The sequence below is a fragment of the Triticum aestivum genome, chromosome 1A, assembly GCF_018294505.1.
Source record: "Triticum aestivum cultivar Chinese Spring chromosome 1A, IWGSC CS RefSeq v2.1, whole genome shotgun sequence".
NCBI lineage: Eukaryota > Viridiplantae > Streptophyta > Magnoliopsida > Poales > Poaceae > Triticum > Triticum aestivum.
This window is the reverse complement of record NC_057794.1, coordinates 476271182-476287338: the sequence shown is the minus strand read 5'-3', so window position 1 is coordinate 476287338 and position 16157 is coordinate 476271182. Positions and strand designations below refer to the sequence as shown.

The window sequence follows — 16157 nt, the reverse complement described above, 5'->3', positions numbered from 1 at the left end:
TCTGCTAGATGACGTTTAATCTTATGGACTTCAGAGTCAGAACCTTGAATAGTCTTTATACCAGCTACGAGATCTGGTACGACAGTCAGGGTATTTAGAGAACCCTTAGTAACAACACGAAGATTCATCTTCTGAAACTCTGGGGGAGGGGGGCGAGTACTCTAGGAGGAACAATATGAAGGTTCAGCTTTCTAAATTCTTCAACAAGCAAGGGCTGAACTTTGTGAACCTGGAGGTGATTGCAGTAAGACTTGCGGCTCAAGCCATCAGCCATTACATTAGCCTTGCCGGGTATAGGATATACCCACGTTAAAGTTTGCAACAGTCTCCATCCATCTTTGCTGACGGAGGTTCAGATCTGGCTGAGTAAACAGATACTTCAGACTTTGGTGGTCGGTGAAGATTTCGCAACGATTACCGAGAAGGTAATGTCGCCACTGCTTCAGTGCATGAATGACAGCAGCAAGCTCGAGGTCGTGAACTGGATAGTTTTCTTCGTAAGGGTGCAGTTGACGAGAGGCATAAGCAATCACTCTGCGCTCTTGCATTAGGACACATCCTAATCCTTGACGGGAAGCGTCGCAGTAAATGACGAAGTCCTTCTTAGTATCAGGTGGAGCAAGCACTGGGGCAGAAGTCAACTTGTCTTTGAGTGCCTGGAAACTTTCCTGACACTTGTCTGTCCATTCGAACTTGACACCCTTATGCAACAGATTAGTCAGAGGCCTGGCAGTCTTGGAGAAGTTCTCGACGAATCGACGGCAATAGCTGGAGAGACCGAGAAAACTTCGGACTTGCTTGACATTCTTCGGAGGAGTCCAATCAAGAATGGCCTGAACTCGTTCAGGGTTGACGGCAATACCATCCTTGGAGATGACATGCCCAAGATAGGTTACTTTGGGGAGCCAGAATTCACACTTGGAATACTTAGCATAGAGTTGGTGCTCTTGAAGCTTTTCCAGCACAAGACGAAGGTGTCCAGCATGTTCTTCCTTGTTCTTGGAAAATACCAGGATATCATCCAGATAAACCACGACAAACTTGTCGAGGTAATCCATGAATATATAATTCATCAGGCGAGAGAAAGTGGCGGGAGCATTCATTAAGCCGAATGACATGACGGTGTACTCGTATGACCCATACGGAGTCACGAAGGCGGTTTTTGGGATGTCCTCTTCACGAACACGGATCTGTTGGTAACCCAATCTCAAGTCGAGTTTGGAGAACACTGATGAACTAGCCAGTTGATCATAAAGATCATTGATCCGAGGAAGAGGGTATTTATTCTGAATGGTAGCTTGGTTTATAGGACAGTAGTCTTGGACTAATCGATTTGTCCCATCCTTCTTCTTAACAAAGAGAGAAGGTGCTCCCCAAGGAGAGCAACTTGGGCAAATGAAACCTTTGACAAGAGATTTGTTGATTTCCTCCTTAAGCTCAATGAGTTCATGCGGCGACATCTTGTAGGGGCGTTTAGCTATAGGGGTGGTGCCAGGTTTCAAGTCGATGATGAATTCGACAGCTCTAGCAGGGGGAATCCCTGGAAGTTCTTCTGGGGAGACGTCTTGGAATTCATGAACGACGGGAATGTTTTCAATGCCCTCGAGTGGTGGAGCGTTGAACGCATTCAAGGCATAATGCCGTGCCTCAGCATTCTGAACTAGATGAGCTTGGTAAGCTATTATTTCATCAGAAGGGTGTAGCAGATGGACAACCTTAGTGGCGCAAACTATAGAAGCAGTATGCGCTTTCAACCAATCAATTCCCAGAATGAGGTCGATGTTAGACGACTTCAGGATAATGGGAGAGGCATAGAATTCCAGCCCTTCGATTTCCACGGGGACATCGATGCCAACCAGTGAGGTTTGACATTGTCCCACAGGGTTTTACCAATACCGAAGTGTTCATCTCCTCACATTTAACGTCATGCTTGTATGCAAAATCTTCTGACATGAATGAATGCGATGCTCCTGAATCGAATAAAACAGATGCAGGTACTGAATTTACGAGGAGTGTACCCATCGCAGTAGCAGGCTGGTCTTGAGCTTCATTAAGATCAACGTGGTTGGCATGAACACGACCATAAGACCTGGCATTGTTGTTGCAAGGCTGGTTGTTTCCACGACCAGCTGCAGGGAGGGCCAGTTGATTCTGGTTGTGGTTGCATTCCCTAGCACGGTGTCCTGGTTGACCACACCTGAAGCACAAACCATTGTTGGGAGTGGGAACAGGAGCTTGGGGTGGTGGATCTGGAAGCCTTGGCTGCCTAGTTGGAGGAGTAGGCAGACGAGGTGCAGCATAGGACTGCCTTGGGGCAGGTGCAGTTGGCTAGTACATACTGTTGGGAATCCATATCTTACGCTTCTGCGAAGATGGGCCCGAAGATGAGCCCGTGTCACGGTTGCGCCTGTGAGAGCTCTGGTATTCCTGCAGACTAGTTTCGACATTGATGACCTTGTTCACCAGGGTGGCGAAATCAACAAAGTCACGCACTAGAAGTGCGAGCTTGATGTCAGCTTGAAAGCCATCACGGAACTTCTCCTGTCTGTGTGCATCAATTGCAATGTCCTCTTCAGCATAGCGGGACAAGTCCAGAAACTCCCACTAATAAGCTTCCACAGTTTTGTTGCCCTGAGTGAGGTTGCGAAACTCGCGCTTCTTCCGGTCCATGACTCCCTGAGGAATGAAGCGAGCACGGAAGGCAGCTTGGAAGTCTGACCAGGTGATGATTGTTCCAACTGGCAGAGTACGCCTATGGCTGTCCCACCATTGAGCTGCGGGTCCCTTCAGGAAGAAGGAAGCAAAGGTGGCATAGCTGGCAGGGGCTACATCAGCAGACTCCATCTCATAGGTGATGTCACGGAGCCAGTCATCAGCATCCAGAGACTGAGTTGAGCTGCGGTACACAGTTGGGTTCAGGCGCATGAAATCCTACAGAGTTACTGGGGTTGGCTGCTGGTTCATATTGGGGCGAGGAAACTGAGCCATAATATTCTCCATGAACCGGCGATTCAGCTCAAACTATTGCATCATCCCAGCCATGTACTCAGGCGGGGGTGGGGGAGGGTTACCACGACCACGACCACCTGGTCTAACCATCCTGCTAATATATAATAGGGGTAGTTCAGCATTGAGAATTTGCAAGGGCAAAAATCATTCATGATGAAACATGCATAATGAAAGGAACACGATAGATACCGCATAGTAGTTGGCATATCTTACAAAAGTGATCATGCATAGAGTTCGGCACACAGAGTTCAGTACACAGACTAAGAACATCATAGGCGGCACGTAGGCTCGCGGCGAATGCATATAACACTAACAAGCAAGCCTACATCAGTCCCAGGAGGAACTGTGGAGGTAGGTGTAGCCTGACAGCTCGTAGTGACGTGAAGGGAAGACCTCCACGCGAGTAGCCTGGGGCCCGCGGATACTCTGGCACAGAACCTGATGCTCAAGTGGCAGAAGAGGACCGAGTGCGGGAGAGTAGCCTCCCACATCTGGCCAACCGACGCCCTGGGGCATCACGGTCCTGGCTGGGTAGATCGCAGAATGCGGCAGCTCTCTGGATCCGACAAAGGGGTGCAACATCGTCAGAGCATGGTAAAGGTGCTGACGAGTGGTGTACAACTCGTGGCGAAGAGCTCGGTTAGCTCTATCCAGCCCATCAGCATGCAGAACCAGGTTCTGATGGTAGAAGGGCTCTCGGGTGACAGTGGAGTAGGTAGCAGTGTAGTATCCCTCCGCACCAACATCGGATGCGATAGCAATGTGCGTGAAGGGGGAGGTGTCCAACTCCTGATACTCTCCACGAAGACGTGTCAGAGCAGCATAAGCAGCATCGTGGACCGCCATGTCGATAGTCACTCCAACACCATGAGCAGTGTGCAGCACGGTAGTGGAGTCATACTCCCGAGAGTAGAGGTGGACGATGGCACGGTACTGCTCCTGGTTGAAGTCCTGATACTCCTCATAGACGGTGTACTCAGGGTGCCAGCGATAACCCAGATAGGTCATCATCTCAACCAACACAGCAGGTGATCCTGAGGCACCAATGGCCGTCGTGTGGCGCACGACCTGCCTCGTGGGTTCCATCTAAAAACAAAGATGTTTTCACAGCAGTCAAATGACAATGTGGATAATGTTCAAATACTACTCTAAAGAATAACTAGGGCTTACCCAACTTTGGGGTGAACGTGGTCACAGGATCCTAATGTTAGAGTTAGTAAAATCGTTTAACCCGAGTAGGAGAAAGTTTAGAGTCCCAGAGTAAGGATCGAGGAGTAAAAGATCCTAATACCACCTAGATGGCGACGTGGGCCCATAAGGTACACAACCATGTTAGTAAAAGTTTTTGTAATGTCTAGACTCAACTTCGGCCAAGGAGTGTGGAAGGGGGATTCCTACAAGCAGTCGGCTCTGATACCAACTTGTGACGCCTCCTGATTCAATCCTACACTAATCATACACGCAAACGTGTACGATCAAGATCAGGGACTCACGGGAAGATATCACAACACAACTCTACAAATAAAATAAGTCATACAAGCATCATATTACAAGCCAGGGGCCTCGAGGGCTCAAATACAAGAGCTCGATCATAGACGAGTCAGCGGAAGCAACAATATCTGAGTACAGACATAAGTTAAACAAGTTTGCCTTAAGAAGTCCAGCACAAACTGGGATACAGATCAAAAGAGGCGCAGGCCTCCTGCCTCTAATCCTCCTAAACTACTCCTGGTCATTGTCAGCGGACTGCACGTAGTAGTAGGCACCTCCTGAGTAGTAGTAGTCGTCGTCGACGGTGGCGTCTGGCTCCTGGGCTCCAACTTCTGGTCGCAGCAATCGAGTATAGGAAGGGGGGAAAAGGGGGAGAAAAGCAACCGTGAGTACTCATCCAAAGTACTCGCAAGCAAGGAGCTACATACATATGTATGCATTGGTATCAAATGGAATAAGGGTATCATATGTGGACTGAACTGCAGAAAGCCGGAATAAGAGGGGGATAGCTAGTCCTATCGAATACTACGCTTCTGGTAACCTCCATCTTGCAGCAGGAGAAGAGAGTAGATGGTAAGTTCACCAAGTAGCATCGCATAGCGTAATCCTAACTGATGATCCTCCCCTCGTCGCCCTGTGAGAGAGCGATCACCGGTTGTATCTGGCACTTGGAAGGGTGTGTTTTATTAAGTATCCGGTTCTAGTTGTCATAAGGTCAAGGTACAACTCCAAGTCGTCCTGTTACCGAAGATCACGGCTATTCGAATAGATTAACTTCCCTGCAGGGGTGCACCACATAACCCAACACGCTCGATCCCATTTGGCCGGACACACTTTCCTGGGTCATTCCTAGCCTCAGAAGATCAACACGTCGCAGCCCTACCTAGGCACAACAGAGAGGTCAGCACGCCAGTCTAAATCCTATGGCGCAGGGGTCTGGGCCCATCGCCCATTGCACACCTGCACGTTGCGTACGCGGCCGGTGAGCAGACCTAGCCTCCCTTATAAAAGAGTAGGCGTTCCAGTCCAACCTGGTGCGCGCCGCTTAGTCGTTAACGTCACGAAGGCTTCGGCTAATACCACGACGTCGAGTGCCCATAACTGTCCCAGCGTAGATGGTTAGTGCGTATAGGCCAGTAGCCAGACTTAGATCAAATACCAAGATCTCGTTAAGTATGTTATCTTGAAATAACCGCGAACGCCGACCAGGGCTAGGCCCACCTCTCTCCTAGGTGGTCTCAACCTGCCCTGTCGCTTCGCCACAAAGATCCATCTTGTTAAGTATGTTATCTTGAAATAACCGTAGTCGTACTGGGTAGCAGCGTCGTCGGTCTCGGTGTCTAGCGAGAGAAGAGGGGGAAGAAACAATAAATATTAATCAAACAGATGCATAGCGATGCATGGCATGACAAGTATCGGTGCTAGGGGTGCCCTAACGCGGTACGAGGCAGTACCGGTGAAGGGGGGAAACATCCGGGAAAGTATTCCCGGTGTTTCACGTTTTCGGACAAATGAACCGGAGGGGGAAAGTTTGCGTGTTTGCTATGCTAGGGATGCGTGGCGGACGAACGGGCTGCGTATCCGGATTCGTCTCATCGTTCTGAGCAACTTTCATGTACAAAGTATTTTCATCCGAGTTACGGATTATTTTATATGATTTTCCAAAGTTTTTATTAATTTCTGGAATTTAATTAATTATTTAATTTAATTCAAAAATGAATTTATGACATCAGCAGGAGGTCATGCTGACGTTAGCAATCAACAGGGTTGACTGGTCAACCTGACAAGTGGGTCCCACTGGTCAGAGACACATTTTTTAATTAAACAATTTAATTACCCTAATTTGTATTAATTAGGGTGTGGGCCCCACGGTCATACTAATTAATTAGTTATTAGATTAATCTAATTATAATTAATTAGTTTAATTAACCAAAATTAATTAAGTTAATTAATTTTTTAATTAATTAATTAAATTAATAATTTTATTTATTATCTATTTTTACTTCTTTTTTTTATTTTCGTTCTGGGGGCAGGGCCCCACTTGTCATTGGCCTAGGAGGCTTAACGGGCACGGGCACGCGTTAACGGGCGGTGGTACGGGCGCCCAAACGAACGGGTGCCCGAGGGGGCACCGAGCAGGCCCGACGCACGCCGGCGGGGAAGCAGGCCGGTGGGGAGGAGGAAGCAGGCCGGCGGGGGAGCTCCGGGCGCCGGCGCGGTCCACTAGCGGCGACGGGCGACGGCGTCGGGCGCCAAGGGAGGGAGAAGGGGATCGGGCTCCCAATCCAGATCCAGCGCGGGTGGGGGAGAGCGAGTGGGGAGTGGGGGTGTCGGTTAGGGTTTCCCCCCTCGTGGGAATAAGGCAGGGGCAGGTCGGCCGGCTGGGCCAGGTGGGCCGGCCTGGCCGGTGAGCTGGGCCGTCTGGCCCAGTTGGCGAGGGGGTCTTTTATTCTTTTTAGTTTAGTTTAGTTTTCTGTTTTTGTAGTTTCTTTTTCTTTTATTTCTTTTTCTTTTCTGTCTTAATTAATTTTAGGGCATTTAACGATTTTATAAAATTGTGTTTTATTTACTATAATTACCCTTGTAATATTCAGCACCGCCCGAACATTTTTGTTACAACTTTTGAAACTTTTGTTGTTTGACATATTTTTGAATTTGAATTTCGAATCAGTTTTGAACTAACGCGAGATTAACAACAGTAATGTGGTGACGTGGCATCATTAACAGAGGTTTACTGTAACTTAATTATCCGGGCGTCACAACGAGCGAGGGGAAAGACGAACAACGAACACATCAGTTTACCCAGGTTCGGGCCACCTTGCGGTGTAAAACCCTACTCCTGCTTGGTGGATGGATTGCCTCGCGAGGGAGGATGAATATGAGAGTACAAAGGAGGGGTTCTTGCGCGTCCTAGGGGTTTGTTTAGTTCTGATCCCTCTCTACAGTGGAGTCTAGCCTATACTTATACTGGCTTCGGTCCTCTTCCCCCGAAAACACATGGTGGGAAGGGCTCCCACAACGTCCAATTTGAAGGGGAACATGGGTGCATCTTATCGTGACGAAAGGTGGTCTTTGCCTACTAAAGCTCTCTGTCGTGACGCGTTGGTGGGCTCGGCGATGACCTCCGTCCTGGCGAGCCCGTCGTCCTGGTCTTCTTGCACCAAAGCGGCAATCTGTGGGGGGGGTCGCTTTGGGAATGGGTGTGCTGCCCTTGCTCCCTTAGCATGAAAGGAGAAAGCCTCCCCCGCGCCTGCTGGCACCGCTCCTGGCGCCGCTTGTCATGGCGCGTGTCACCCACGTGAAGACGCAGAGCTGTGTGACCCCGCGAGGGGCCTCAGGGCAGCCTCAGGAGGCAGCCTCGCGAGAGGGGCCTCAAGAGGCCCTTGGTGAAGCCTGCTGGCGTGTGCCTCCCGAGGGCCTTCCTCGAAAAGCTCTCTGGTGGGCCTCCTGCTGGGCCCTTGGCCACGCGACGCACCCTAGGCCGCGGGCAGACGGGCCTGGGGACAAAAAGGGTCGCCGACGTCAGGGAAGTAGTTGTGCGTCATTGGAGAATAACTCAACAGTTGAACGAGAGCACTCTCCGATAACCTGATAAGCCCCATGTTGAAACCGTCCCACTTATTAAAGAAAGACACAATGTACCGACTCGGCTCAACTCTATCATGAAATATGACACGCGTGCGAGGCGATGTTGCGGAGGAGGAGCATAGGTATATGAGTTTTCTTCTCAGGCTCTTGTGATGTGCGGAACAATCCACTTTATATATTAGTCTATCACCCTTCAACAATCGTGGAAGGGTTAAACTTTTCACACTCCCTTGTCATGCATGAATGAGTCATATGGGCTTCTGGGATTTCCTAGGAATGACTAGAAATTGTAAAATGGACTAAAGCACAATAATTCTTACGACTTGTAATAGACTTGTCTTTAAACTAGCAAAGTACACATGTATTGCACGTAGCTTACATAACCAAAGTATGAGTTAATATCAATATTCCACATTATAAAAAAGTAAACATATAAGTTTGGAGTCCTATGTTCATGACGAATTTAATTCTCTTAGTTCATCCTATTAAAAAACAAACGGTTGCTATCAAATATCTGAAGAATGCATGACACAATACTACACTTAACTCATGTAAAATATATCCAACACATTTGTCTCTATGTATCTCTTATTGCAATTTTGCGTAGGTAGTACTGCATCTTTAAATACAAATGAAATTTGTGAACATGTTGTCATAAGCCTTGAACAAACTAAATCATAAAGTACATGCGAATGGCAATTCTTTCACCAAAAAACCACGAGACAATTAAAGTATGCAAGAGTCTAAAAAAAATGAGAACTGTCTGTTATACCTGTCCATAAGTCCTGCTGGGCCGGGCTTTGAGTTGTGCCTAAAAAGCTCGCAGCAGAAAACCTAGGGCCAGGCCAGGCCTTCGGGCCTAGATTTCAGACCCAAGCCCGACCCATCAATGGAAAAGCGGGTCGGGCCTCTTCCTTAAAACACACATATGCAAAGCCCAAGCCCGGTCCATCCTAGCCTCCGAGCTCAAAATTTAGGCCCAGGCCCAAGCCGTGGGCAAGACCGAGCCAGGTCGGGTCGAGCCGATCGGGCCGGGATTTAGAAGGCCATGTATATTATGAGAGGAGTAGTAAAATTCTTCTCTTTCTTGTTTGGTGCGTTGGTGGGGAAAATGGTTGTCCTACATCAAAGAAGAAATGGAAGTGAAGCGATGCAACTTGTTGGGATTCGTGAGCACTGCATTTTGTATAGCCTTTCTTCTGGACAAACAAGCATATGCCAAGGGACCATTTTTCCCAAATGCAAAAGGCCCTCAATTTTATTTTGTTTTTTTGTGAATGGCCCCTCCATTTATTTCCCTTTTTTGTGAGTGGGTCCTCCATTTCTTTGTCTGTACAAACATTTGGAATAAACTTTATAGACAAAGCACTAATGGATGGTCAATGGTTTACAATTGCACTTTCTCCTTATTTTTGAATCTGCAGACCGTAGCGGGTACTTTCTTGAGATCCAAAGGGACTTCCTTTTGAGTTTTTGTGTGATATCCAGATATCGCTTTGAAATATTCCTAATTTAATATCTATCGTATTACCAGTTTATATATTATATGCTCAAGCTAATGCTTGTTGCATTATAAAAAAGAATTTGTTAATAATAAGATTAGTACGATAGCTGGAACCTAGTCTCTGGGGTATATAAGTTGCGGTCATTAAACAACCAATGCATTGGTCTGATTATTACTTTATAAAAAAGGGCCCCGGTTGGACAATAGAACAAGCTCAATGCGGCGATAGTCGGTCGTCGGGTTATTTGGACGGATCGCCCATATAGACATGTTAATAAGTGGCATTTTTTTAGAATCTTTATCAATGGCATATTGTTTATCTTGATAGGATTTCGAGCGTGACTATGGCTGTAGGTAAAACCTTAAGCCCTGGCCCATTTCATTATTATTGTTTCTTCTTACAACATGTGTGATTTGGCCAGGGAAACTACAACTCTTTTAGTAACAAGTTCTTGCAGAAATCACCTTGCTAATTAAGCATCACTTCCGCAGGTTCGATAACCTAGGGTCACTCCAGGTAAAAAAAAACTATCTACGTCCAAAACTGGATCCAAGGTAATCAGGGTCTCTTTCCGTGGCTCCGGTTCCCTTTGCAAGCTTCTTGATATGGAACTTATTGGTGTAACTTTTCCTGATTTTTTTCGTCCCCAAAAATTGATTTTCTGAAATAGTTCAAAAAAACAGGAAACAGTAACTGGCTCTGGGAACTGAATTAATATGTTAGTTCAGAAAAATGATTAAAAATGATGCCGATATTATGCAAATATAATATAACACTAGCATGAAACAAACAAAAAATATAAATACATTTGAGATGTATCGTTAAGCGACCAATGTCTTGTTATTAGTGACAGAGGATGATGTTCCGTTTGTGCTGCTGAGCCTCATGGATTTGCAGATGGCGGCCATGCGGGTGGTCTTCTTTCCGATGTGGAGCAAGCCATGGCAGTGGTGGTGGTGGATCCTCGTGTGTTGTTATTAGGCTCATAAGTTGGATCGATGTCCAAGTTCTATGGCGTTTCTGACGTGGAAGGTCTATCCACGGGCTCTCAGTTAGCCCGCTCTACGGTTAAATCAGACCTAGGTGGGGTTGGGGTTGCATTTGGTGGTGTATTCCTTTTGACTACGACGATGACTCTTATGTGCGGTGAGGGTGCTCCATGCGAGAGTGCTCTACCGGTGTGTCTTTGCCTTGTGATGCCCTTGTCGCCCGACGGTGGCGCACATGCGTCTTGGTGTCATCTCAACCGCGCATGACCTTTCAGCCACACCAGCAACACATGTGTCGTGAGGTAGTGCAGTCTCTGATGTGTGTTGCCTTTCGGTATGTCTCGGCTGACCGAAGCAGTTTGATTACACCGGCAATACATGTGTCTTCAAAGGTTCTCGGAGTGACCCCTTGTTTTTTTTTCCTCTGCATGCGTGTGTATCTTTTGACTTTTCTCCTGTAATCCCCGTGAGCTCCGGTTCATTTGAACATCTCTTTGTAGAGGCTGCAATGCCTCATAGGCAACGGCAAATGAAAAATATTCACATAAGGATTTACTCCTCGTGACTATTTAAAAAAGAGTTTACTTGCATTTTTTTCGCTTGCAATGCTTAATGCTTATTCACTTTTTTCAAATGGGAAAATTCGACACCTGGCTCAGCCTAGCACACCAACATAAGAGAGAATATCATACCGAAATCAAACACATTAAAACACATGAAAACTATTTTTCAAAGTTTCAAAAAATTCTAAAAAAATAGTATATGTTAAGAAGGTGTTATTCTATTAACACGTGAAATTCCAAGTTCAAACAGGTATTAACATAAGAAATTTAATATAATAAATAGTGCCGAGCGGTAAGTGTCATTATTTATTGTGGATTTTTTTGCATGTCTCTTGTAATGAATTTATGTTTGAACTTGAAATTTCACATGCTAATAGAATATCACCCTCCTAAACTTTCGAACTTGATATTTTACCATTGCAACTTGGTTTCCGCCAAATATTCTCTCCTGGAAAGGCCCGTGCATTTGAACCACCTGCTATCTGTAAGTGGCGCGAGTGACAGTGAGACAGTGAGCCTCGTTTTCCTCGCCAGCCCGATCTATCTCCCCTTCTCCCACAGTCCACTCGCCTCGCCTCTGCTTGTCCGCATGGCGGCGGCGCAAGGCGAGCGGCCGCTGTACAAGGACGCGTCGGCGCCGGTGGAGGCTCGGGTGCGCGACCTGCTGGGCCGCATGACGCTGCGGGAGAAGGCGGCCCAGATGGCCCAGATCGAGCGCACCGTGGTGTCGCCCCGCGCCCTCGCGGAGCTCGCCGCTGGCAGCGTCCTCAACGCCGGCGGCAGCGCGCCCCACGACCGCGCCTCCCCGGCCGACTGGGCCCGCATGGTCGACGACATGCAGCGCCTCGCCCTCTCCTCCCGCCTCGCCGTCCCCATCCTCTACGGCACCGACGCCGTCCACGGCCACAACAACGTCTTCGGCGCCACCGTCTTCCCCCACAACGTCGGCCTCGGGGCCTCCAGGTACCCACTCGCTCACCTCTCACTGTACATGACGCCCGTTGACCACGCCGCCGCACTCGCCGCGCTCTGTTTTAGGCCTCCTTTGGATAAAAAAAAAGGAGCTTACGAACCGCACCGCGTTGACTTCCTTCCTTCCAGGGATGCGGAGCTCGTGCGGAAGATCGGCGAGGCGACGGCGCTCGAGGTCCGCGCCACCGGCATCCACTGGGCCTTCGCACCCTGCGTCGCCGTGAGTAAAAATTCAAATAGTACAAAAAGAGCATCCGAATCAACCGGTGGTATCTGTTTGGGGTGTCCTTCTGATGTGCGTTTGGTCTGGTGGACGGTGTACAGGTCTGTAGGGATCCGAGGTGGGGGAGATGCTACGAGAGCTACAGCGAGGACCCGGAGATCGTGCGCTCGTTGACCACGATTGTCACTGGCCTGCAGGGCCAGACACCGGCAGACCACCCTCACGGTTACCCGTTCCTCGCTTCGGTCAGGTAATTCCAGTGGTGAGATTTAGTAGTGTGATTTCCGTATATTGCCCGCAACCCGTTTGTTGAAATGGGTCTGTGTGATTTGCAGGGACAATGTGCTTGCTTGTGCCAAGCATTTCGTAGGGGATGGTGGCACTGACAAGGGGGTCAATGAGGGGAATGCCATTTGCTCGACGGAGGATTTGGAGAGGATCCACACGAAACCATACCCTGATTGCATAGCTCAAGGGGTGGCGACAGTCATGGCATCCTACTCTCAGTGGAACGGGGAGCCGTTACATGCCAGCCGCCATTTGCTCACGGATGTTCTAAAGGGCAAGTTAGGCTTCGAGGTAGTAGAGCCTATGTTGTTTTTATTGTTGTATTCATGCAAACCTCGGCTCTGAATAGTAAGAATGATTTTGTGAACATGACATCATGTGTTTCAGGGGTTTGTGGTGTCAGACTGGGAGGGTATTGACAGGCTTTGTGAGCCTCGAGGGTCTGATTATCGCTATTGCGTCGCGCAATCAGTTAATGCTGGGATGGATATGGTATTGGTTATCATGTGGTCATTTAAGATATATTCTCAAGCGACTCGTTCTTTTGTATTTTCTGATCAGTCTACAGATTATGATACCTCACAGATTTGAGAAATTCTTGGAAGATCTTGTGTTCTTGGTGGAGACAGGGGAGATACCAATGTCACGAATTGATGATGCTGTTGAGAGGATTCTAAGGGTTAAGTTCATATCTGGAGTGTTTGAGCATCCATTTTCAGATCCGTCTCTACTAGATGTAGTTGGTTGTAAGGTAGCATGCATGTTCGCCTACCTATGTTTTCGCTGTTACTGTGAAATTGTTAGATTTTTTCTTCTGCTTCTATCGTCTCACATATTGGTGACCATATACGATGTGCTAAATTGTTTACCTTTCAGGAGCATCGGCTGCTGGCACGTGAGGCTGTTCGAAAGTCTTTGGTACTTCTGAAAAATGGCAAGAAGCAGAATTTCCTTCCATTGGCAAAAAATGCAAAAAGAATACTCGTTGCAGGGACACATGCTGACAATATTGGATATCAGTGCGGTGGGTGGACAATAGCTTGGCATGGAGACAGTGGAAAGATAACCCTTGGTAAGCAAAAACTCAGCTTTGCAGGAATATGTCGGGATGATTTTATTTGTTTGAGGATCCACTTACCAATGCCTTGGTACTGAAGAAACTGCTGATCCTCAGATTTTTTTTTTTTGTGTGTCCGCTCCTTGGAGATTCCAACCACTAAGTAGTTATGCCATATTTTTAACTGCCATGATGACTATAGATGTGAAATTATTGCTTCTAAGTTCAAATATAAGATGTTTGCAGTGGACTGTTCAAGTATTCCCTCCGTCCCAAAATAAGTGTCTCAACTTTGTACTAGCTTTAGTACAAAGTTGTACTAAGGTTAAGACACTTATTTTGGGACGGAGGGAGTATTATATTATGGTTGTTTTTATTTTTAGACTATAAAGGCATTGCTTGGTTTGTACTGAAAGTCAAAAAATAAATAAAAGAGACACTTGGATACTAATTTACCATTTGAGAGCCAAACAACTGCTTAGAGTTTCCACAGTGCAAGCTACCATGAACAGTTACTAGCCAATCATTACTGAACTAACCAATTCTGTGGAAAATTATGTTCAGCCACAATGGCTCCTTAACATGCGGATAGCACAATTTTTTTGAGCCATGCATCACTGCTTTTGATTAAATTTATTTATTCTATTTATATAAAAAAAGAGTTTTAGCTTCATTAGTACAAGCAGTATAAAATCTGCACCCTGGGCCATATTTTGTTAAGAAACATCTATTTATGCTATCTAAACCAACAGGTACAAGTATATTGGAGGCCATACAAGAATCCGTCAGTGTGGAAACTGAAGTTGTGTATGAAGAATGCCCAACAGAGGCTATTATTGAAAGCGGAGAATTTTCTTATGCTATTGTTGCAGTTGGTGAGGTTCCTTATGCTGAAGGGTTGGGAGATAGAACTGGCCTTAGTATCCCATTTAATGGTTCAGACCTGATTACTCGTGTTGCTAGTAAAGTCCCTACTCTAGTGGTTGTTGTATCTGGAAGGCCTTTGGTCATTGAACCACAAGTTCTGGAGAAGATAGATGCTCTAGTTGCTGCCTGGCTACCTGGAAGTGAGGGCATGGGAATTACTGATTGCCTCTTTGGAGATCATGATTTCGTGGGTACATTGCCTGTATCGTGGTTTAGGTCTTCTGATCAACTGCCTATAAATGTTGGAGATGCTAACTATGATCCCTTATTCCCTTTTGGATATGGGTTGAAAATGTTCAGAAGTGATGAAGGTTTAGCATAACTTCATCATTGATCTGGTTATAAATTTGAATCATTACAACAATGTTACATATATGTTTAATGGGTTGTGTAAAAGAGAATTAATGTCTTGTTGCAAATTATGGTACTGGGTTATGTAAAAGAGAATTTATGTCTTGTTGCAAATTATGGTGTATGTAAGATGTACAAGCCCTAATTTCTTATATTCTTATATATGAGTTATTCCTTCAATTATCAAATGATAAATATTACTTGATTTTCCTTCGGTTTTGTCGAACCTATTTACTTGACTGATTGATTTTGGTTCGCTGTTGCTATTTTTGCACCAAAGGAAGCTACAATAGGATGATCAGAAATAATTTTCATTCTGAATGTTGCTGAGCATTTAGCTGCAAAAGAAAATTGGTCGATTCTTGTCAACTTACAGGTGTCAGTATATCGTCCAGCGTGATATTTGGAGACTGGACTGCCGATGATGTCCATAGAATAATCAGAAACAACTGTCAGTCTGAATGTTTTTACAGCTCTTAGCTGAACCCATTTTCAGACAACCTTTTCTTTTAATGGTAAAGGATGCAAGTGCAGCAAGATTAGTCCATATTCCCATAGGCCATACAGCACAATTCACCGAAAAGGAGTGGTTCAGAGAAATTAAGATGCCTTCAGCCTTTGACAATTATCTATTTATGATGATGATTGAGGAGGGCATATTGGTGTATTGCAACTAGGTGTTTTGTAATGTATTTGAATATCCAGGTTCTTGCCATGATGCTGGTGGCCGTCTTATAAATTTATCACATCACAAGTGTTGACGAACTGGTAACCTGGTGTCCACGATGTAACAGTAGGTAACATTTCTCAACAATACGGCGTGGGAGAGGAGGCAAAAGGTATGATTTAAGGTATAAGGATCAGAGGATGCATGCTAAATTACACTTCATCCGTCTCCTAAAATAAGTTCTATAAATTTTATCTCAAGCCATGATGCAAAGTTTGACCGGGTTTATTGGAAAAACTATCAACAACCACGATACTAAATAGATATAATATAAACATATACTCCTTCTGTTCCTAAATATAAGTCTTTCTAGAGATTCCAACAAGTGACTACGTACGGAGTAAAATGAGTGAATCTACACTTTAAAATATGTCTATATACATCCGTATGTTGTTGTCCATTTGAAATGTCTAAAAAGACTTATATTTAGGAACGGAGGGAGTATTTTGTTGTGTAGTTAGTGACAG

General features: G+C 46.1%; 1 protein-coding gene across 1 annotated transcript; it reads left to right on the top strand.

Annotated features, from left to right (window-relative positions):
- Positions 1–11643: 11643 nt before the first annotated feature.
- LOC123058354 (beta-glucosidase BoGH3B) lies at positions 11644–15173 on the top strand. Its single transcript, XM_044481099.1, has 8 exons — positions 11644–12108; positions 12247–12337; positions 12442–12590; positions 12676–12919; positions 13016–13120; positions 13197–13379; positions 13505–13700; positions 14438–15173. Exons 1-8 carry the CDS (start codon positions 11735–11737, stop codon positions 14932–14934), a joined length of 1839 nt encoding a protein of 612 aa, XP_044337034.1. The 5' UTR covers positions 11644–11734; the 3' UTR covers positions 14935–15173.
- The last annotated feature ends 984 nt before the right edge of the window (positions 15174–16157 follow it).

Bases quoted from the DNA above. Each gene is read 5' to 3' on its own strand.
- LOC123058354 (XM_044481099.1), top strand. From the start codon at position 11,735: ATGGCGGCGGCGCAAGGCGAGCGGCCGCTGTACAAGGACGCGTCGGCG. The intron at 12,920-13,015 runs GTAGTAGAGCCT...CATGTGTTTCAG, and splicing joins AGGGCAAGTTAGGCTTCGAG to GGGTTTGTGGTGTCAGACTG. The intron at 13,701-14,437 runs GTAAGCAAAAAC...CTAAACCAACAG, and splicing joins CAGTGGAAAGATAACCCTTG to GTACAAGTATATTGGAGGCC.